This window comes from Sturnus vulgaris, chromosome 10 (assembly GCF_052056855.1).
Source record: "Sturnus vulgaris isolate bStuVul1 chromosome 10, bStuVul1.hap1, whole genome shotgun sequence".
Classification (NCBI taxonomy): Eukaryota; Metazoa; Chordata; class Aves; order Passeriformes; family Sturnidae; genus Sturnus; species Sturnus vulgaris.
The window spans coordinates 10271527-10296522 of NC_142252.1; the positions used below are offsets into that span (position 1 = coordinate 10271527).

The window sequence follows — 24996 nt, forward strand, 5'->3', positions numbered from 1 at the left end:
TGGCAGGGCCAGGAGCTGGGATGCACAGATATGCACAGGCACCCCTGCATGGGGCTGCCTCTAGAAATGTGTCTCCAGCTCCAGCCAACACCCCAAATTAAACCCCTTCAGGGCACAGCTACAGCAACACCTACACCAGTCCCTTGCTTTGGGACAAGTGCCACTCTGAAGACACACACTGTCTGCATAAAACTGGTAACATTGAACAAAACCCTACAGACACAGATAAGGAAAGACTTGCAGAACAAAAACCTTAGAGCAGCTCATCAGTAAGTCACTGGTAATTAAAGTCATTCAGTTTATCCTCACTAACAGGAAGTGCTGTAAACAGTTCCAAACGAAAATTACATATACAATATACTTCTTAGAAGTATATAATTTTTCCCATTTGGGAATGCAGAGTGACACAATTTATTTGGCCTTATATGAAGGCCTGCAAATGTAACTCAAGGCAAAGCTCTGTGTTGAAAACACCTTTCTTTAAATTACTATTACGCTGTTTCATAAAAATTATTTCAAGAATTACTTAATATTTTTAACATTTCTGCCTAATAACGAATGACAAACATCACTGCTTCCCATAGGCTGTATTCAATTACTTCGATTTTATTAACAGACTGCTTTCAATCAATAGGAACTCCAAGCCACATGTCAAACTAGAATGCCAGATTCTGAAATGATATAACTTAGCATGGCAGTTCAGTCAAAGGAAGTATGCCAATTTCATACCATAGCAAAGCCAACCCAAAAACTGCATCCCATTAATGATAATTCCCATAGGGATTCTGGCCACTGTGGTTACAAACAGCTGACAAAGCTGAAGTGTATTGCACTATTTGTAAGAATGAGTCAGACATCAGCACAGGGGAAATTACTCCCAGCCTACAGATAACTCAGTCAAAAAAGCAGCTTTCATAAAGAACTAAAACCAGTTCGGTTTTCTGTTTTCTGTTCCAGAGAACACTCAGAATCAACTTCAATGATATTCTCAAAATAATCACAACACACCTATATTATCTTATTTCTTTTTCTGTTTTCCTTATAATCTCTCCCAATTTACTATTCAACTGTACCAGTCTTTAGGAAGATCCTTCTCTAATCTTGGAGATATTAATTTAAATCTGTTTCTGACTTGAAACTTGCTTTCCCCCCTTTTGAAAAATAAATTGGGGGATGGGGGAACCCACAACAAACACTGAAATAAAACAAGTCCCCAAGGATGAAAAAAATCCCATCAAATAACTCTTAATTGACAAATCTTTCTCAGCAAACAGTTTAATGAATCTTCAGTGAACTTTATAAAGTACATTTATAAAGACTCTTTCAACTCATTCATCTTCCAAAATTTGCTCATTTAAGTTAGTTTCCTTCTGCTTCAAATGTTTGTGTATGGACATCTATTAAATGTAAGGTTATCTGCATCTCAAGTTTGGGATTATAAAGTGCAGGTCACTGCCATGCCATTTAAATCTTGAGAGCACTTTAATCTAAAGATCATGTCATCATGCCCTAGCTGATTAATTCAGTAATTCTTTTTCCTCAGTGCACTATGCTCTGGCACTCAGAAAGCAATCCTAATATCTAAGAGGCAAATAAACATCAGCTTCCCAAAAGGGATGGACCACGGCCTCAGTGGGTATTCTTTTTCATCAAAGTTATCAGCATACTACCAAGTCAACATTAGTTTTCCATTCACTGATAAAACATGATAAACTTAATTCCAAATTTACATTGCTGCGAAATTCACAGCAATAGGCATCATTCAATAGGATCTTGCTGAGAAATGAGTTAGGTGAATAACAGATTCTTGGGTTAGCAATACAAGGGAAGTTCTTAACTTAGCAGTGCTTACTCATTTTCCAAACCAGACTGTAAATTTCAAACTTGATCTGCCTACTTTCTTATAGAAAAAATAAACAAACAGAATACCCTTATATTTCTCTTGCACCTGTTATCCCTATACAACCTAGGGTCCAGAGAAGAAAGCTTACTGAATTACCACCAGCCTCAAGTCAAATATTCACAATAGTTTACAATAAAGGAAATTGATCAGCAATAGATAACATGCATCAGGCCTTAAAGTTACCCAGAAGCATTGTGATGGTAATTGTTATGAATTCTTAATTAGCTATGCAAAGAAAATAATCTTTTAATGAAATAAATAAAAGAAGTTATTAGTCTCAGACACTGACTTCCAAATCTCAGAATGGAAAAATTTCTTCTCTTCTGAGCTTATATATTTATACATCACACTGCATTGCAGAATATATTGCAATAGTACAAGGAGAAGGGGATTACTTCTGAAACTAACAGAAACAGAGGTGGCACAAAGGACCTTCCTTTCTCTAATGACATAAAGCATTTTGGATTGCAACATTAATCTACATTCCAGCAGGCTGTGCACCTACAGACACAGCCACTGGTACCTCATCTGCAGGAGAATGGATCTGTAATCCAATTTCAGCCTTTCTGCTTGCCAGTGTCATTTGCTCCAGTGAGAAGCTTTCAGCACACAAGACTGGCCCCAAAATAAGAACTGCTGGGTTTGGGCACAGTACAGCTGCAGCCAGAGATTACAAATTCCCAAGAAGGCTCATGTTGGCTCAAACTAATGTGAGCAGTGGGTACCCAGTGCCAAATGCAAATTGTGCAGTATTCTAATGGAAATCAAAGAAACAATATCCATGGCTTCAGGGGAAGAGCCACAGAGAATACCTTCACAGAATAAGCACACATGCCTTTGTTGTGGAAAAGCACATCTGAAAAGATCTGCCAACACCTCTCCCAGCACATTTCATGCTGGTGAGTGGGGAGGTGCCCATTGCAACAATACGAGGGAGCAACAACCGCAGAGCCAGAAGTTTTTGATTCTGTTAGAGAATAACTTCATGTGCTATGAAGGAAGGGTGCCTCCTCCTCCCGAGAGCCAGCTCACTGCAGGGTCCCTAATGCCCCGAGGGCCAGGGAGAAGCAGCAGCTCCCTGTGCTCTCCAGCAACACAACCCACAGCTCCATCCCTTACCTTGCAACAGCCACACAAAGATGGAAACATTTCTCAAGGACGCACTAGAACAAAACAATTGACAGTGACTGCAGCATCTGCTCAGCGTAGCCAACACAATAAATTTCAATCTCATTTTAATTTTTATATGTCTAAAGCTATTAGGTCTTAGATATTTGAACTTTAATTATTATGGAAGCAATTAGCGCCTATGACCAGAAGGCTTTGCCTGAGGAACTGCAATGAGCACAGTATTTTCTGCAGTATAAAAAAATAAATGCCCTGACATATCTGTAGCTATCTAGGACCTTGCGACTGCCACTGTGCTTCACACTGGTGTCCTGGCTTTGTGCCAGACTGCAAAAGCTGGAACTTACTGGCATAAGCTATATGACATTGTATATATGTGTAATTGAAGATTATCTCCTAAGGTATTCAGTAAATTTAGAATTTCAAAATTTAAATATTTCCTGCTGTAGAGAGATTAAACTGGCTTTGAAATTTAAATATTCTTTCAGAGAAAACTATTTTGGTATGTTATCTCCAACAAAGACAGCTATAATTAAACAACAGCTCCTAATATCCTGAAAAGTGGTATTTCTAAAACTGACAAGACAACTCATATTTGTGTTTCAAGATACAGAAGTATTCTGTGGAGCTTTGTGCATCAAAGGAATTTCATTAATATATATTGCTTTTTAGTACCTTCATTCAGTGCATTACTACTTAATAGAAGTATGCATTTTAATTCTCATCATCTTTTTTGAGTTTTCCCCTTGTGTATTTTATCCACAGCACAGTGTGCCCACACGGCTTTCCCCTGAGCCCTGGTGAGCTGATCTGACCTCTGCAAACAGGGCTGCTGGCAGAGAACAGCAGCTGAACAGCAGGGAACAACAAAGCTGTTTTAGAAGGGGCTTGGGGATCTTTCTGGTTCAGAAATACTACAGAAGTACAAATCATCCTCAGTAAAGACTGACTGAGCATTCACCTGCACACAGTGTCTGGCCTCTTCAGCACCTCACAAGCTTTCCTTTGTTTTACAAGGGTGGAAATTCAGGAACGGACAGTGCTTGTTCTTAACCAAGTCACAAAGAGCATTTTTTAGTTCCTATATGTTGGCATTTTACACAGTGCTCTTTGAATGCCAATCACTATCTCTTCCATAACTGAACGAAATATAAACTGTTTAGTGCCTTCTTTTACGTTAAAAGGTTTGATTTAGATGACTTCTTCTGATAAATGCCATTTGCTAACAAAATCAAGGGCTGATGACTTCCAATTCAAGCTTTTGTTGAATCAAAGGCAACTAATAATGTCAAAGCTCTGAAGCCAAAGGAAGTGCTGGATTCCAACCAAAGGGATTTCTGTTTAAGTTAAAAACATTTTCCCAGGCTCCATATCATGCATTGTCACCCACTTTCTTCACTGGGACCCAATGCATCCACTACAAGGGCAGAACTACAGCAGTAAAAAGAAATGTAATGTACACAATTGTTGTGCAAGTGATAAAATGCATGCACCAAGGAGAGGAGCAAAGCACAACATGCCAGTGGATGCTGTGACTTTTTATAGCCTTGCATTTTCAAGGGGATTTTATTGTTTAGGGTTATTTTCTACTGCCAAAGAAAACAGGCTCGGACACACATATCTGAGCAAAGCCTGGCTTAGCTGGTCCAACCTTTCTGCTCTTATTTACTCATGCAAGACAAAGCAGTGCTGGGAACAGATCTGTCCACAGACAAAGCCTGGGACCCTGAGTCTTGCTCCCAGGAACTGAAGAGATCCCCTCAACACAAACTGCCAGCACTGGGGCAGGGGGATCTCTCCTCCCAGGTGCCTGACCTGCCTGCATGGTCCACAGCAATTGGAAGCCTTTCCAAACAGCCCAACAAGTAGGGACCACAGTCCTCTAGTCCACCTAGGAGTGTGCATACACACACAACTATTTTCAGCATATTGTCACACTGTGAAACTCAACTCATACCCTGATTTTCCTGACAACATGCCCAGCTTTGAGCTCTCTCCCTCTGGAAGCAAACCCAAGGGGAAGCACATGGAGAATGCCTTGCACCCAGGGTATTTCCAGCCCTTTGTGGCACAAACATCCAGGGCAGCTCCCAGAAATCCTCCCTGTCACCAGTGCTCTCCTCCCAAGGTGGTGGTCTTATTCTTTTCATGGAACTCTTTAAAATTAAAATTTAACATTGAGACACACTTTCTCAGTGAAAATCCAAAAGGAAACCAAAATAGGCAAAATTGATTTCCTTTAATTAATATACATATATTCAGAGCAAGGTTGCTCCACCATACAAAGAAAACAGACATATACTTTCTTTTATGACGGTAGTTAAAGCAGAAATATGAAGCTGACTGCAATATCTAACCATTTGTAGACAGGATGTAAGAACTTCCTGAATAACAAGATGGCCTTTACTTGAAACATGGCTTGAAAAACATCACCAGTGCAAATGCTAAGGAGAAAACAAATACCACCAACATATCTGACAGCACATAAGACATAACTTCCACTGCTCTCAGTATACATTATTCTTACAATTCCACTTTAGCAGTAAGCAAATAAAGTTATGCCAAAATACAGCCAACACAGCAAAACTGAACAGTGCAGAAGATACTATTTAAAACAGGCTCAGTTAAAGATTAATTCAATTGCTTTACCCAATTTATATTCTCCACCTAAGACTCCTGGACGTCAGGAAATGAAGCATTACGATGCTTTAACAACCTTCTGCACTTGCAACTACCCTTCACGTTTCTATTGGATCCTCTGCACTCATTTAAAGTATAAATTCTCCCTGACATAAATGGGTTTTCCATGCATGTAATTAAAAAAATCATATGCAAGAGAGACTCTTTCCTAAGCTGAGAGCAGCCAGTGTCAAACACCCTGCAGTGAGTGCTGCCTGGGGGCTGCTGCCATCCTGCACAGCTCATCCCACCTTGCTCACAGCAGAGCCCACAGAGAAGCTCAGCAGCTTCACGGGTACAAGGCAGGACCTTCCCATATAGGCATATTTTGAAACAGAAACGAGCACATGCAACTCTCCATTTTCAATGTTAGAACAAGATTCAGCCAATAAAGTCATGTTTCATGGTTTCTGCAAGCAGTTTACTCTTCCGCAACTTCAGGATTCATCTTTTTCTTTTATTTCTGTAACACTAAACAAATAAAAAGTAAAAAAAAAAATACTCCATCTTTATACAGCATACTTGTTGAGTTGTTAGTTTACTTGCACTTCACTTTTGGAAAACACGTCATCACAGCCTCTGCATCTCTCACCAACCAGCACTATATCTATATCTAAATACAGTGAAGCTACTAAGTTTTGCCCCATGCAAGAAGTCACATGTGTCCTTTTGTTTCATTTTATGAAGGGAGAAAGAAGCAGAAAAATCTCTCAGTTCACAATACAAAATAAGTAATGCTTAAGGATACCAGTAGAAGGCCTTTAATAAAGCATGAAGAAAAAATGCTCTGTGCTTCCGACCTGATGAAACATGATGGAAAAGAACAGGCTGGGGAGTGATGGTGCAATTAACTTTTTTCACTTGTTTAATTTGTTTCTTTATTAAAGTTAATGGTCACCTTAATACTACAGGCCTACAAAATGGTAATGAAGACCAGGCAGCTAGTGGGACTTATATTTACAGCTGTACTCAAAATCGTCATCCTTAACCATTCTATAGGTGCAAAGAGAGCATTTTTATTAAGTTTTATGAGAATAAAAGTGAGGTGGTTTTAAGAATATATGCAGCTTCCAATCAGCTATGGTTTCAGTAGCCAAAAGAGCAATAAACGTTCAACAGGAGTAGGCTTTTTAAATTATTTGTGGAAATTTAAGTTAAATACAAGATTTTTTACAACCCATTTAAATCATCTGAATTTTACCATCCCAGAGAGACTATGGATGCATTTTCAGCCATTTTGAGTCAACAGGACATAACGCCAGTAAAAAGTACCTTGGTCTCTGGGTACTGACATGAGGGACAGTGTTCTTGTTGCATTTTGTCTGATTCAGTATGAAGACAAAGAACCAACCCATAACACTAACACAATTACAGGGCAGCAGAGAGAAGCCATTCACCCACGCTTCACCAACCCAGAGCTAAAACTTAGGCACTGGGGACCAATGAAGGGGAAGACGAATGAGTCTGAAATTGCTACCACCCAAAGCATGCTGTATGGGCTGTTTGAAACTGGGAGGATGCCTCATCAATTTAAAGATTTTTTTGGATGCTGAAGGGCCCCCAGGCCCAGCAGATGCTGTCCCCTGAATACTCAAGCAGTAACAGATTTGGCCACCACAGGCTGAGCTTATTAGGATGGGACACCAGTGGAAGAGGTTGCATAGGCCAGAAATGCTGGAGAAAACTGCTTGGCAAAGTCTGGTCTACAGGGAAAAAAGTAACAGCATCATAAGTTTTAAAAATGCAATGACCAATAAAAGCAACACAGAATTACTAAATGTGCTATAGAGGCATGTAGGGCAGAGTAGAAATGGGGGTATTTTGCAAGTATGTGGAAAAAGACAGTCCTGCTGCAAGGCCTTTGCAATCAAAATTAACAAGGCAGAAAACCAAAAATAGGCAGTAATATCTGAGAAGACACTATACCTAAATGATTCCCTTTTACAAGGAATTAGAATCAGAGGAGGGCAATTTTAAGACAATGTTTTTGTTTTTTAAAATATGTATCCCAATGAGAAACATTGTAATTCTAAAGATTGTAATTAAATCTCAATCAATTTTACTCTCTATGCATCCTATAAGCTTATTATATGCTTTCCCCAATATCCTAGGGTGACTTAATGATGCTGAATTGTATCCCCATTCATCTGTTCAGCCCTTGCAGGCCAAACTTCCAGTCTCTGCTGCACTGCTGAACATTCTGTTGCTCAAAGCATGTGACACAATTTCACCTGCATGGAGATTGTTAAGTAGGGCCCACAGGTGATGGAATTGTCTCTAATGGTGAAAGCCACTTTTGAGAAAAGAAAAATGTGAGAAATACAGAGAGACAAAGGAAAAATGAAAACGGTTGTCAGCAGCCAGCAAAGCCAGGAGAAGAGCAGGAACAAGGGCAACAGGCTGTGGCTTTGCTGAAAGGGCCAGAGCTGCTGCTGGAGGGCAGGCCCATGTCAGGGCATCTCAGGCACTGCCCAGTTGCCCCAGAAAACACCCCAAACCCAGTTCATAGGGTCACAAACCTATAGCATCAGGTATACATGTATAACATCAGGCGTGCCCCAGAGTTACACCAGTCAAGCTTGGTGTCCAACTGCTGACACTGCACTGGTGACAGAAGCCCAGCTGTGGCCTTGGTCCCACTGTCATCACCAGCCTGCAACCAGGTTAGTACAAGAAATACTTTCTTTTTGCTTTGGGAGTGAAGCTATTAAGGTACTCTGAAAAATCAAACTCCATTTATTTATGTTACTTCTTGTCTACTTTTAAATCTCTATCCGTATGTGCAAGACTTGATTTTAAAACACTATTACCCCACAAATGCCATTTATACAAACTGTCAAACAAGACTTTCATCCATCTTAATTTAAGACACACCATCACAGAAGTTTCCACATCATACCTTCCACACAGCCTGAATTAATAAGCTTACCACATCAATCCCAATAAGACAGGCAAACAACAAGTATCATTCCTGTAAATACCATATCACTGAAATACGTTTCCCCTTTTCATTAAGGCATCCTCTAAAGAAAAAAATTACTTTCACTGTTTATGTTCCTCTCAGTCTCCCAGGCTGCTGAGAAAAGCCTGTCCACTGGTGGGAACTGGAGGAATAAGATTGCCTGACCCAGTGCTGATTATTCAGCACTGACTTCACTTTGAAGAGTCTTCCAATAAAAAGGAAAAAAAAAATAAACCTACTACACCACTTTTAAGATTGCAGACAGCATTTTTAACCTCTGTCCTTTTGCATTACTGCACCAGTGCCTGGAAAAGCTACAGCAGGAGAGAGAAAGTCATTTAGGCAGCTCCCTTCATGCCACCACCATGGCTCAAAGGGACAGAAATCAAGAAACATTAGAATCAATATAAGCCAATTAGGACATTAAGGAAGAATAAACCATGCAGAACTTAAGCAAAATCTGTTAAAAGGCATGGAGAAAACAGGCATTTCTGAGTAGAGAGTAACTTATTTTCTGGAGATACTCCAGATTTTGCACATTCCATCTGGTGGTACTTAGTGCTAGGGTAAGCAAGGAGGTTTCCAGCTGAAACACAGGAGTGGCCATTCAACATGAAATACTCACAAGCAGGACAGCCATAGTCTAATTGAAATCCTTAGGATCTGAAGAAGAATGAGCACTTTTTTATATACACATACCTAAATCACACTCATACCCGAATGGAAAGCATGCTCTACTAAAATAAAATCAAATCAGAACCTGGGACTGAAAGTGTGGTCCAGCTACTAGCAAAAGATTTATTTTCACTTTTTTTTTGTCATTCCTCAGGAATGGATGGTTTAGCTTAAGCTAAGACTTGCCATTTACAGGTATACAATAAGCCAGTTGGGTTTTTTGATTCTTTGGAGCAGCTGCCGACCTTAGCCCTTGGTGATCCAGCATTCATAAATTCCACAGCCGCTGCTGGAAAGAAGCAGGATGCCCATGGGTCCCCAGCTGTGTGTCCCAGAGAAATGACAGCCCTCTGGGCACTGCATCCCAGTCCCTGCCTCGGCATCCTCACTACAGGAGCACAAGAAGCTGCAGCCCCTGGGCCACAGAGCTGGCTCCCAGCTACTGCACACCGTGGTTCAAATAAAGCAAATGATACCCCAGGAAACAACACAGAGGCTGAGTACTTCATTGTACCCAGAAATCCTGCTCTGGTTTGGGCTGTCTGCTGCATGGGGCTGCACCACTCTGATCCCAGGGCTGGCACTCCCCATTTGCAAACAGGGCTGGTGCCCTTTGGGAACTACAGCCTCCAAGTCAACCCACCTGACTGAGCAACCAGCACCACAAACTCCCAAATGTGTACCTAGAACTCTGTGCTGCTCTGTGATCCATTTCTCCTGCTTGGGGAAATCATGCCCACGAGTCCAGAAGGGCAGGAAGGACAATAAGCACATCAGACCTAAGCAGGCAGGTGTAGACATGCAGTTACAGAAGGAATGAATCTTAAGCCTTCTGTTATAAGTAAAAAATATATTTGAGAAACTACGATGGCAACAAAGTTGCATCAGATGTGGAACTGGAACAAGAAAGAAAAGCTCTCTGAATTTGTTTAACTGTTTCACTTTCCAGATTTGGTGGGGGTTCCCCTAGATTACTTCAAACTAGACATTTCTCTGCTATTCCTAAAAACATCCCATTGAATTACTAAATGAGAAAGATCTCAGGAAAAAAGGCTTTTTCCTCAAGATTCAGCAGCTAACTTCAAATGAAAGCAAAAAGAGAAGCCTGCCTTGTGATGAAAGGACAAGTAAAAGAGCAATCACATCAGAAAACCAATGCCCAGACCTCTAAACAGCAAAGCAATTGCATGTGTCAAGTTCCCATAACAAGATGGTGCCAGCTGAAGCTTATGTTAAAACTGTGCAATGAAATTAGATGTCTGGAGCCTCTGTCAGACAAATGATGCTATCTCATTAATGGGATTACATAGAAAAATTGGAGGGATTTCAGTCAAGAGGAATAAAATGATTAAGGATCAAAAAAGTGTGACTCATGAAAGCAAGTAGAAACTGGATGCTGTGCTCTTGCCTGAAAAGCCCAAGTCTCAGAACCAGACAGGCCTGGTGGTACCAGCAGCATCACAGCATCTCCTGCCTTACACCCAGAATAACAGGAATAGATCAGACCTGCCAGAGCAAAAAGTCATATTATAAAATTCTATCTTTTTTATGGCAACACTGCTATTGTATCAGTCAGCAAAAAAATAATAATCAGAGGGAAAAGAGGACAGGAAAATTAATTACCTATTAACAGCTGGCAGAAAGGACACGTTTAGGAAGGAAAAAAGAGGGGGAAAAGAAAGAGGTTGTGACTACAGAGACTGGGCAAAATTGAAGCCTTTCAGTTATTAACAGGAGAGGATTTCTTAGCCACAGGAACAACATATACATGGAATCATCTTCCCAGGGCAGGTACTGAAAATCACAACAGCTGAATCACCTGAAGAGGGCCTGGTCACTACCCCAAAACCACCATCATAAAACTCCAGCACTGACAGGAGGTAAACCAGCTATAGGGGAAGGGGAGAAGGAGAAACATGCAAGAAGGAAAATGGGAGTGTTGTGGTAGCAGATGTTCCCTAGTCAGCACTACTATGCTATACTGCAGGAAAAAATTAATGAATAAATAAAAGAGATCTAAATATAGAATGAGATTCTCTTCACTGAGGGGTTCAACATCTCTCTGCAATTCTTTTCCAATTGATGGACTAAAGTTGAATAAAAAGCTTCATTTAAATTTTATACACATTCACAAAGATAAACTGATTTCAGAAAGGATTATTATGCCTGACCTCTCTCACTAGGGGTGAAAGCCAGATACTTTGTGAACCATTTTGATCATAGCTAATACTCCCTAAAAATTCATTAGATGCCAACATAAAGGACAAAAAGCATCACCATGGAAGAGCAGATGCTGAGAGCTATCATACAAAGCATATTAGGGTTGCTTCCCCTGCATTCCTCTGCATCAGCACAGGGCAGCTCTGCTTCAACACCCAGCAGAGCCCTGTTCCTGGCTATTGTGACAGGCAAAGAATCAAACACTTGGGAAGTGACATTTCCCAAGAAGAAACTTTGCTGAGGAAGTGAGGTGCCCAAGCATAGTATGCCAAGAGAAGCTGAGGAAAGCAATTCCTTCCAGCCCCACCTCTCTTACATCAGATCCCCCAGCAGGGAAGAGTGTGTGTGCACATTGGTGTACACACTGTGGCAGGGAAGGGGTTTAGGACATTTAATTGCACTTTGGATCTTATCCAGCACACATAGCATCAAGCAACAGCTCTCCTGGAGTTAACATTTTACAGAGCAGGGGAGCCTGAAGCCCAGTTCTCTCCCTTTTCACTAAGACCCTTGAGGGCAGGTGGATACTCCATACAACTGGCAAGCCCCAGCTGGCAGCACAGGCCACACTGGTACCCAGCTCAGTCTGCAAGGCTGCCCATGGCTCTGCAAGGCCAGGCGAGCTCTGTGATCAAGGAAAATGACTCCAAGAAAAGATGCAAACAGAGCAGATTTGTTTCCTATTTTTATATGGTTTCTTACCACAGAAGAACACACTCGAGGCTCTTTAGCCATTAAATTTTTAAAAAGAGGAATAGCCTTTACAGAAGCTCTGCTTTGCTGTAACTGGGCAAATTGATCTTGTTGCTTAACCAAATAAAGACATAAGTCTCCTGCCCCCCTTTTTCCTTTTTTATCTTAAAAAACCCAAACAAACAAAGAAAAAAAAACCCCAACCAAACTAACCTCAAGTTTTAAGCTGCAACACTAGCCCTTAAAGAAATAATGTCAGTGTTTACAACCAGAAGTTCATCACAGGCTATTAGAAATCCTCTGCAATTTGCATCAGGACATGTAACCCAAATCTTTCCCTCCTGAAGCCCAAAATTTCTGGTCAGAAATGCTCAAAGAATTTTTTTATTTAGAAACTTTATAGCAATAGTAGCAGTTAAGGGAATTCCCAGAAGCGTGTTGGTTACGTTGGGCTCTTTAGAGCTCTCACAATCACATGGGACACCTCACCATGGTGTCACTCCCTCAGTTTATATTCTGAGTACCTTGCATCCAGTGTGAGTCCGGGTCTTCATGAGGGGAGTTGTGGTGCACAGCTCAATGGCTTCTGGTTCATGGAAGATCACTGTCGGGAGAGGCTCTTTACGAAGAGTTAGGACATTCAACTTAGTCTTTAACATGGTCTGAAAGTGCTAAACAGAAAAAGAAAAGAAATTACCTCCAGTTCTAATGCAGAAAAATGAGAGTTAATAATTGGAAGTGTTTGCATGTTCCACGTGCTTGTTCAATGTTTCACAAGCTTTCCTGGGGAGAGTTAACGAGTTCTGTGACTTGAGAGCATTCATTACTACCAGCAATGCAGAGACTATTTTTAATTTGGAAGAAAACACAGAAAACACACGCAAAGTGAAAGGATTCATTACAATTCACATGTGTTCCACAAAGGGTGTAAATTCAACCTCTGATCATTTGCAAGTATATAATAAAGCTGTTAATGGACCCAGTTCCTCTACTAATGTCCACAGGGAGGAAGAACAGGGGATCAAAGATCATTAAAAGAACTATGGATTCATCCATTCTTGTTCTCCTTCCTCTGTACTTAAATCTCATGCCACAGACCTTTGTAGATGCTGCCATTCCCACTGAGCTGAATCCCTCACTGGTTTGCCTTTGTCATGTGAATTTTATATTCTCTTCCTTTGTAAGCAATAGTTCCTTAGTCTCAAATGCAAATGTCACTCTTGGTACCAATGAAAAGATGTCACTCAAAACTTGTCACTCTCTTAGACTCCCCAGGCTTAGGTGAAGAACAATCCAAGTGGGCAGTAAAGTCATCAAATTAAAAGTTTCTCAGCAATTGCTTAGAGTGAGTAAAGTCAATCCTTGAAAGACTTCCAAATCAATTTTGTGGAATCAGGGGAGCCAAGAGAAATTTTTTAACATTTCGATGTTTCTTTGAACTGACCTTCATTTGAAAAACTGAACACTTTCACATGCTACTACTTACCTAAGGGAGAAAAAATGCAGATATGAACCAAATCAAGGCAGTAACGTGCCACAGCACCGTCTAGTGAAATATGACTTTATCAAAACTTCATAAGGTGACTCTTATCAAGCAGCAGTTATTCGACATATGTGCAATGACTCCAGATTACTTTCATCAAAACTAAACCATTTGTTCTGACTTTTGACAGGAGATTCTTAACTCCCTTTGCAGCCAGCCCTTTTCTCAGTCTCCACTTTACCTCTGCAAGGCAGACAAGCATTACAGGGTCTGGCTTGCAGAAAAAGAGATGCTAAGTGATTTCCCAGAACCATGCAAGAAGTCTCTATTGGAAGTTAGAAAATCAACACAGGTCCTTGTTGTTCAGTCCTGTACTTTAGATGAAGAGAGTGTCTATTCAATATTTTACTTGTACACGTGGGATAATTCAGCTGTTTAGATACTATGCCAGTTTTCTATGGGTTTTTGTGGATATGAATATTCCTTTGAAAATAAACTTGCTACCAGATCATATATACTTTATCATGTGCCAACTGAAAGGCTGTTGATACAGTTTTGTAACAGTTTAGTCCTTAGTTTGTCAGTGTTTAAGTCTAATAATTGTTATGCTACTGGAAGTACAGCCCTTCAAACACTCTTAGAAATACATTCAAGGCATACACACAGTCTGTGAAAATAGTACTTGTTTACCTATTTCACACGTGAAGTTACAGCCTGTTAACAGCAACACTTTAGGGCCTCTGTGGTGTTTGTGCAAGCATTCAAGTTTTCATCCCAGTGAAGCACTCAACTCATACTATTTTTCATCTGCTCATATTACACGTTACCACATTCACTCTCCCAAACAGCTCTAGCAAAAAAGCACTGCATTTAAGGTGATTATATATTAAAGAACACTCTCTGACACATTTCTGAAGATAACAGAGCTCTTTGACAGCTAGGATTACTAAACTGAGTGAGAAAATCTACTTCATTTTACCTTTAGGTTGCAATTAACAGCCTTTTGCTTGGAGTTTCTTAGGTGTCTCCAGTGGAGTTGTTAGCAAAGGCTGAAGAGCAGGTAAAAAGCCATGAGGAGTACAAAGCAAGCAGGTTTGAGATGCTGTTTTTGAAGGAGCATCATTGATTACCAGCTCCAGTGCTGGGCTTGCTGGTCCCACTGACTAACTGTTGTCTACTACAGCAGACTTGCTTTTATCTATAGGCTCTAGGTCTGCTAGCCTGCTGCTGAGTTTGTATTTCTGGAAGAGAAAACATGCAGAAGGCAAAGGGTGCTGGAGCTCAGGCCCAGCCATGCACAGGTCACAGTAATTTCCCCTGCAAACAATCCCTTTTGAAGTCTGGGGAAATGCTGCTCCCAGAGCTTTCTGCTGCTGTCTTGTGCATGCAGGGAATGGGAGAGGAAAGCAAGAGATGCAAAAAATGTACTATTAACCTTAAGTTGTACTATTTTCCAAGTGAGCCAATTTTGCATCAACAGATATAATGGTTGTGAAATAATCAGGTTGAAGAACCTGTCCTAGCATTTAACTTTTCCCTCCCTTGAGTGCTGAAAGGGCTCTATTTCCATAAATGATCTGTTTACAGGGCTTCTCCAATAAAGAATGGTGCTTCCATTAGACGACAGAAGTAAAAAACTCCATTTAGGCCTCCTGAACAGTGAGCTTGGACCTGCAAAATGGTTCTTCTCCTTTACTGACATCTCTATAAACTTCAATGGGACTACTGACAGAAAGGGCACAATTTGACCAAAATGAAGAAACCTACAGCAATGATCTACCTTTTTTCCATGTCATAACAACCACATACACAATCTTAAACAAGGAAAAGCCTACTCTGTGCCTTACAAAGGCAATTCAATACTTGTATGAGCAGCAAGTTGGAGCGGTTGGGTGCCAAAAACACGAGAGCACAATTGGCAGCAAACAGCTGATGAGTTGCCAGAGAAGTGCAGGAAGGATTGGGGGTGGATGCAGAAATAGCCTTTGCTTTGGCCCACAGGGCTAATGCAGACCACGCTGTGCTCCCTGCACAGGTCATGTGATGGCTGCCATAAGAAAATCAAATCTCTGCCAGCAGACATCACGCAGGGAGCCCCCAAATAAGCACACTATTTAAACACATGCCTAACTTTCACTATATGAGCAGTCACAGTAAAGCACACGTGGGTAGTCAATGGGATTATTCATGTGCTTTAAGCCAAGAACAGGATAAAGTGCTTCGCTGAACCCATTTCTTGGGTTTCCACTCCAAACTGGCATCTCCTGCAGAAACTGTTGGCAAAAGCTGACCTATAACAGCAGCCAACATATTTTTTGAGAAGAGGCTTTCACTCTCCACTGCTGTGAACTCGAAATATTTCTTTAAAGTGCTTTAAGTTCACAAAGTTCTTGAAAAGCATGACTTTGGCAATCCAGTAAAGAAAGTTTCAGGGAACATTATACCATTCACATTTCATGTGCCAGAACCACTAGGTTCATTTGGTAGCTCTTATACTGAAATTCATCATCAGAAGATATTCTTAGCTGGTATGAATATACCAACAACTCAAAACTACACATCACTCATTCTTTATCCATTTAGATGGTGCTATTGATATGACTTTATATTTGAAAGAAATGCAAGGAGTAACATAACAGTAAGAAATTGGCAGTAAGTTTAAAAATACCTTGAGCAAATGAAAATACCTTAAATGCCAAAGAAAGCATCAGACTTGTAATTAGTATTGTATTTTCCTAGTTGATAGAACAGCTGTTTCCTAGAACATTATATCATTCAGAGCAAAACTTAAGTAATGCTGCCAATGACACTGGGCAATTATCTTAATTCAAGACCATAGTTTTGCTTGTTCAAGGATTCAAGTTCCATCCATTCATTTTGCTTAGTTTACCCATCTTAACTGCATCCTTTCCCCCTGCAGAAGAAAAACCAAATGGTGCATAACTGGTAGCTCAAACCCAAAACTGGCTAAGACTGTCACTGCAAAGGTACTGCCTCTTGCCTCCTTGGTGACCCTCAAAGTGCCCCCCATTTCAATGAAAACCCTGCCATCACTAACACTCTTAGCTACCAGTTAATTGAACGTAAGAATCAAGAACTTCTATGTTGTTTAATATATATTTTGTTATCAGCTCAACAGTCACTCGTTAGGTCTAGACTAACTAGTTCAGAACATTCAACTTGCAAATTTTACATGCTGCATATTTAGTTCAGGCACAATTTCTGTTGCAGTTAAAATTAAAAGTTAACAGCATTTGGGTTTTGGTTTAGTTTGTCAGCAAAAATACAGTCACTTCCAGAGCTCAGGCCAAACATCTTGGAGAAAATAACTATGAATCCATGCAAGGAAACATGACTTGGAGGAGAAAATTATGCACTGACATTTGTAATAATAATGCTCTTCATCTTCAGGTCTTGACAAAACAGTCACTGCTGTTCACAATTTTGAGTATTCAGCAGACAAGCCTAGTGGATCTTTTAATTTTCCTGATGGAAATAAAGACTCAAATTCAAAAATCTAATAAAGGGTTATATATTGGATAGGAGCATAAAAATAAATGTCAAGAAAGAGGGGACTGTCATCCAGCAACAGGAGTTAAGCAAAATAAATACATTTTACAGGTTGACTTGGTTGCAACATGGTGATTGAAAGAGAAGTCCTCAGCACCTTAGCCCTCATCCCCCATTCTCTCTTAACATCAGCATTACAATCAACACGACTGTGTAAACTGCCATCACATTTCCAGATGACCTGTACTTGGCCAATTTTGCCAAAGATGGGCTTTGAATCCAAACCCAAAAATGACAGGATGTAAACTTATGAAAAAGAGTTATTCTAAAAGTTCAAAGACTCTGAAAGAGGGATCTGCCAGAACAAGAAGCAGTCCTCTGGGCAATTCATCCTTCTACAGCACCTACAAAGGAATTCCCAGATGACATCCATGTTAATGCACCAGCAAAAGAGGAAGGGAAATTCAAAAATAATCTCTGTAATTTACTATTTCAGCACAAGTACCTCTCTACCTCTGAAACCCATTTAGTTCTGGAATGAACCCAGAACTTTTCAGCAGCATCCTACAGCAAGACAAAGCAGCCTAGGAGAGAAAAGACACAACCAGGTGAATTGAACTGCAAGAGAATTTTAGAAAGCACAAATGTTCCTCTTCACCTGTTCCCAGTGGAATTTGACTACAGCATATCCAGTCTATAGGTACAAGAGATGACAACACAACAGACCTTTAGCACTGTGCTTACCCCATGAGTTAAATGAGCACAGCTGTGAGATGAGGACCACCCAACCCCAAGCCTCCAACTTTTCAGCAAGGAAAGAAGAATTCTGATATATATGAAAACTGAGCCATTTCAAGGCTTTGTTTTGTTTAAAGCCAATCTGTCCAGTACAGATAAATGTCATCTCTGATCCATTTCTTGTTAAACAAATACTGCTAATACAGTTTAAACACTTTGCCTCCCCCACATTAAACTATATCATGCTTTATTTATTTCTCCTTTAGTACCAGTTCATATAAACATTGTACTGAACACTGCAATAAAACCCTCTATAGAAGGGATGGAAGCAATTTATCATGATAAAGTCAAAAATCATCCCATCAGCAGCCTGCTCTGTAACACAGAACTGACTGGCATGCACAAACCCAAGAACATGTCACGACTATACTCAAGCAGATCCATCTCAAGCAACTTTCTTGAAACCAATTCAACTCCAGAAATCTGGTTATTAAAAGCTTATCTAGCATCTCAAGACCTATATTTTGCTAGCATATCAAAACAAATCCATTCAATCTCTTTCAGGTAACAGATGCTATTTATGTGAAAAATCATATAATTATGTCTGAATTTTCATATTTCAATCACAAAGAAGGGGCAACATGTGGAAGTGGTAAGGCAGGCTTGCCTGCAGGCACCCTGTGATACATTTTGTAAACAGAGGAGCTTGGACAGGCCCATGGCATAACTTGGCCTGACTCAGTGGGTTGAGGGCATGGCACCCCAAGAACCCTGGGACAAAGCATCTGGGAAATGTTCCACAAAACAAAACAAAAAATCAACCAAAACCCAAAAAACAACCAAGCAAGCGAATTTTTGTTCTCTCTCCACACGTCCAATGACCATGCATGGTTGCACAAAAGAAGCTCAACCAGTGCCTGCCATGATTTCCCCCTCTCATATCCCCACACTCCTTCCATCCTACCCAGCAGACAGCACAGAGAGAGAGAGAGATGGAGTGGTAGAGGGAGTTTGGGCACAGAAAATGTGCATTTGACAGGATAAGCTCTAATCTTTATGGCAGGACAGCAAGAAGATGGCATCAGAGCAAGCAGGGCATGAGACTCGAGAAAAGAAAGCACCAGGAGAGGCAGCACTACAAACAGTGCTGCCAGGCAGGGCCCTCCTCCTGGACTTCTCCTGCCATTCCTGAGTGCTGTAAGGGAGTCAAGGCCAAAGCTCTGATGGAAAAACCTGTAGTATACAGAAACTACAGATACATGACAGGAAAGGGACACAAGACTGCAGACAGAAAAGCAAGGCAAACTATACAGGAAACCAAAATCAGCTGAGTGTCAAAAAACCTTCCAGCAAAGATGCTACTGGATCTTTGCATACAAGTACAAGGATTATTCCATCTCACTCTGACACCAACTTCTTGGGAATATTCTTTTTCCTATGGTGGCAAGATATCTCTCTTAAAAACACAATTATCAAGATTTCATAAATAGAACTGGCACTCCCTATCAATAGCTGTGATCACACAGCTGCCTGTGTGATGGTGCTCACATTGCCTTGTTTTCTTACAAGTTTAAAGAATTTCTGTTTCCTCACAATTTAATTCATGTGAAACGTTTTGTTCTCAGAGCCTGTGTACTTGAAGTTTGCTCTGGCTGGATGTCCCTGTTCTGTTGCCAGGCTTATGCGATTCCGATCAGCAGGATTGCTGCCCAAACAAAACACAGTCCCAGATACAAACACCCTCCAAACTGCAGGGAACTTCAGAGCCAGATGAGAATTTCATGACTTATCCTCTAACATCTCTCGATCATCAGTCAAACTAAACCCCAACCTAAACAAATCGAAGTATACAGGATATTCAGAGACCAAGTTCCCAGTTTAGACACAACTGCTCAGAACATAAAGCCTCACTACAGAGATTCATGTCAGAGTAGGCAGAAAGGAGTCAATATTTCAGGACACTCAAAATCATGAAAATAAAATAAGACCTCCCTAAGATATGAGTGGAGGAGGAAAAAAAAAGTCACAGTACCACAGTAAAATGTTCTTTCATCAGTCTCTACATTACACTGCCTAAATTGCCAGGCTGATATTTCAGTGGAAATGAGGCATGTGGGACAGAAGACGAACATCTAAATATATCTGTTTGGATTTGGGCTTTTACAGTCTTTCACCTACTGATGACTGTTAAATATATTTTGAAATAAGCTGTAGTTTCCAATGCCTGGTGTTCATGGCATATATATTTTATAATAACATTTTTTTAGCATCAATCGAAATAAACCATAAAAAGCTTTCACCAAGATATCAATATTTATAATATCATAAATATTAAATATCAATCATAAATAACTACTACCAAACTTCTGGCCCCAGAAATTACTGTTACCTCTCAAATTCTAATAACTTTGTCACAACTGAACTAGTTCTGGAATTTTAAACTAGATTACAATTTCAAAGATACCAGAATTTCTCAGTGGAAGAAGAAGAATTTAACAGCTCCAGCATTTTTCAGAACAAATGGCAAAATACAAGTCCAAGACAAGACAAATGGTTTAAAATAAAAAAAGAAAAGTAGAAATAAATTAAGAAATAGGAGCTGACAAGAAAAGAAAGAACAAAATAGAACACACAGCAGCAGAAATACGTCAAGTTCATTCACTTTGATTTTGAGCTGACCCCTAAGCTGCTTTCCAACATATTTTTCTCCTAACATGAGTTTCCAGTACATGTATTATTGGTATAGTTGGCTCAATATTAAAACAATGGAATCCTGCAGCATGAAGGCAGCTGTTGCTTTTTCAATTTGCCCTTGGAGGCTTTCCAGTAATTTCTGTGTCAGAGGATGCTTTAAAAAGTTTTTTCTCTTCACTCTGTGCCTGGCACAACAATCCCATCTCAAACAATACCTGCCAGACAGTCACTGCATTCTCCAATGCAGCCCCTTCAAAATCACTGTTTCACTCTGCCACTCTTCTTCATTTTTTGCAATAAATCAATATCTTGGTAAGCAGTTATGTAGTTCAGTGAAACCTCTCTTGCCTTGCTAAGACTTATTTTCTGAGACAGGGATACCAACTGGATGACAAAGGCACCTGCTACAAACCAAGAATCTGCCCCGATTATTTGCTACAAGTAACGCTGTTTAATACTGTGAAGAAACAAAGTGTACAAATTCTCGACCAAAAAATGCTATGCATTGCTTAAATATAAATCAAATTGATTTCTGGTCTAATGAATTGTTGTATTTACAGCTGCAAAATAATGAGAATCCATTCCTTCCTCTAAAGTTATTTTTTCACTGAATCCTTTGATGCTAATGTACAGCACTCCCTTTCCAGGTCAGAACCATCCCCAAGATTTAAACCTGGCATTCCTGAGGGTCTCTGAGAAGGAGTCCTCTTATTTCCCATGGCCAAGGGAATGGGCCTGCATCTTTAGCAAGTCAGCCTTTTTGGGAAGCCATCATCAGGGTGTACCCCCTCAGCCCTTGCAAGGGATGAAGAAGCATCCTGGTGATTTCAGCCTTCCCTCCTGCCACACATGCTCTAAGCACCATCAGCACCTGCCCAGGGAGCTGTGTCTGGCCAGCACTACTGTCCCATCACAAGGAACTTCCCCAGCCCTGACTACACTCACAGGCATTTCATCTCCTGCAACACTACTCCTTTCCCACCTCCAACAGCAAATTATTCACCTTGGGGGAACTCTGCCAGGATTTATAGCTATACAAACCTTTGAGCAGACAATGCAGAATACAGATGAAAATTGGGTCCCACTGCAGTGCAGATACATAGCCACTACCCCAGTGCAACTTCACACAGTAGTCTTTACACTTCTTTAAGCCGTGAATAAAAACACTACATTAGAGAGCCTACATCAGAAATAAAGGATTCTACACAAAGTGATCAAAAATACCTTTCTACAAAGTGTATCATTAAATCAGAAAAACTTTAGAGTTGGATAATTGACAGGATTTGCACCAAGAAACCCTTACAAAAGAAAAAAAACACTCCAACTCATTTACATTCCTGTTTCTCCTGCAACTACCTTACTTGTTAAGCTGAGCCAAGACAGCCAGATGCAAAATTACTCTGCTTTGTCCATTTCAGAATGAGTCAAATAAAATGGCTGAGGATGGCACTCCCCTTCTTTAAGGCCAGCAGGGCCCATGGGCAGGACAGCTCTCCAATATCCACATCCTACAGATATAAAGGTTAAATCTGCATAGTGTTTTCTAGGTTTTTCCAAAAGTAATTAATCTTTTCTTCAATTTTTCTCATTTTCAAAGAACAATTCCTTAGTGCTTGACAAGGCTGAGATTAAGCTTCTGACTTCTTGCAATTTAATTGCTCAAACTCGGAGATATTCATAAACTCCAGCTTCTCTATAAAACTTCAGTTTCTTCCTCTTTTCTTGTCAGCAAAGTTCAGATAATTTTGCAGAAGCCTAACTAATCCCTTAGCTGAGCATTAAGTTTCAAAACACTAGTGGTTATACATATATATACATATCTTCAGTTGTAAGAACAAAGAGTGGGGGAAAAAAAACAAGGAAAAAAAAGCAAATCCCTCCAGAAAGGAAATAAAATATGCACCATGAGATTCAACCAGATGCCCTTATCCCCTCAAGGCATGGTTAATACACTATCTGCCAGGGCATATGGGACCAATTAACAAGAGCTAACTCCTCACACAGGCGCTGCAGCGTCACTCTGGAGGAACCCACAATCCATTAAACAAACTCATTCCAAGTAATTCCATTCTGGAAACACGTGCTCATTCATAACCAAATCCCAGCCTTTAGCAATCTCATATGCCATGAAAAAAAATCAAACCTGCTTCCACTGAAGGCTCTGGCAAAACAATCTGAAGTTGAACAGGAACAGAATTACCCTCATCTTTACTGCTGCTTTATATGTGCTACTACCTGCACCTACATGAGGAATTGCTACCACTCCTTAGAGAGGTGACTGTCTTGGTCTTACACTCCAACAATGCCAATGAAATTAGGTGCATTGAATGATGGAAATAATGAATTGTTTAACTAAAGGAAACGGAAGAGTTCAAAACTATCCAAATGTTCCCTTCCAGCAAGACCAGCAGAATTGGAAAACTTTAGGCATGCACAAGGATCATCATTCAACCTCTTTACATTGTGAAAGTTACTTCCTCTGTTTCCAGTAATTATACTCTCACTTTTGTCCAATCTGCTCCAAACTTTGTCCAACAGAGCAATAACTTACAAGTTTCTACACACAAGAGATCTAAAGAATAAAGAATTCCACTCAGCAACAAAGAGGAATATCCTTATTCTCAGTTGTCTCAACTTTCCTCCCCACTCTATTGATTGTTCATCACCACAAACACCATCCATTCTCATCCACTTTACAAATTATATAAGCTTGCATTGAAAAAAAGCTGTGTTTTCAAGTTTGGGCTCAACTTTGAGAAATGAAGTTGCACAAGAAACAGGAATGTAGATGAGAGGGTTGTTTGTCAGGGAGGAGGGGTTATTATTATTGTTTGTTCATGCAAACCCTGTCAATTATTTCAAGCAGTATTTTAACATGTTTTACGCTTAGAGCAAATGAATTAATATAGAACATCAAGATCTAAGGAGGGGGACCTGGGATGTTAAAGCCCAGAGCATCTTTAGATGCAGATCTAAAATATATTCCTGCAATATAAGATAGAAATATTCTGAATACCCACTACATTAACAGACCCCTGCCTGCCTGTGTCAGGCAGCTAGTTAAACAGATGTGAAAGAACCAACAAAATTAAAATAAATTAAGTGCCTGCCCAGCATTTCCCCACTGTCTTTCTCCTTTGCCCCATTCAATTTAACCTCGCAGCATTAGTGATGCAGTTATTCCAGCAACCCTCAAAGCACACAGAGCAGTAATTCTGCAGGAGATGTTAACACGGTGGCTTTTATCAAACTTGATGCAGCTGAAATCTAAATTATTTACCCACAAAGAGAAGGGAATAAAAGAATTTAAGGGCCTCTGATAAAATATTAAAGTATTGAATCCTGTGAATACCTATTAGTCATTCCTCTGGGGAAAAAAGTATCAAGAAAAATATTTCCTTTAATAAAGAAAAGGCATATATTTGACTGAAAGAAAATACTCAAGTCGGATGCAAAATGTTTGAGTAGCTTTACAAATTCAGTCCTCTGTAATTACACTGAGACTGCTAAAAATTCCACTTTCATAACCACCACTACATATAAATAAGTGTCAAAATAAATCCAGTAGATTATCATGCAAAAATGTGTCCTCTTAATCTTGAGATAATGCTTTTTATAGCATGTCTTTCTGCCCAGATTTGCAGCTCTTGTTACTTGCATTCTGACCATTAAGCACAATGGACATCAACCTTATTATTCATTTTTTTCATTAACTTCTTCATGCTGCAGCCTTACTGATGGCTTCTCACCTCTGCTTATCTAAGGTATGTGCACACAGAATGGCCATACAGTTCTTTGAAGGATCTCCAAGCCATACTGGGTATCATCAAGAACAGTAATTTAACGAAAAGAAAAACAGAAATCCAAACACTTAGAGGTAAAATGCAAATATGAGGCAGATGGGTGACTGTACACAGGGATTCAATATGAATCTCCAGTGACACTTCTCTATTGGTCAGCCTCAATTTTGCAATGAAAAATTCACAGAAGACTTTTCGAGGGAATCTTTGAAGTTTCCTTCTTCCACAAATACTTTTAGGAAAAGTAACTCCCTAGTTCCAAGTGTTTAATGCAGTTTCTTATGTTTGGAAAGCAAGGATCATTTAGAAAGCAATTAAAGTCCATGGCTGGGATGGTCAAGACCAACCAGTCTGATGGAACACCATCCTCAGAAAGGAACCACTGTGGAGAGCATTTATCAGCAGAGCCACCCAGCAGCCAGGGCACAACGTGACAGCTCCACAAGACTTGTGCCTCGCCACCACACACTTCCCTCAGAGCTTCATTGCAGCTGCTGAGATCCCAAACACT

General features: G+C 40.2%; 1 protein-coding gene across 2 annotated transcripts in view; it reads right to left on the reverse strand.

Moving 5' to 3' along the window:
* The window catches only part of PID1 (phosphotyrosine interaction domain containing 1), an 85896-nt gene that overhangs the window by 39850 nt on the left and 21050 nt on the right, over positions 1-24996 (reverse strand). The window contains exon 2 of one of the 2 annotated variants that reach the window (XM_014877899.2): positions 12785-12931. The exons of the other annotated variant lie outside the window; for it this stretch is intronic. Within the exon in view, the coding sequence (XP_014733385.1) occupies positions 12785-12931 (147 nt within the window). The remainder of the gene's footprint in view (positions 1-12784; positions 12932-24996) is intronic. 2 annotated transcript variants of the gene reach the window in all.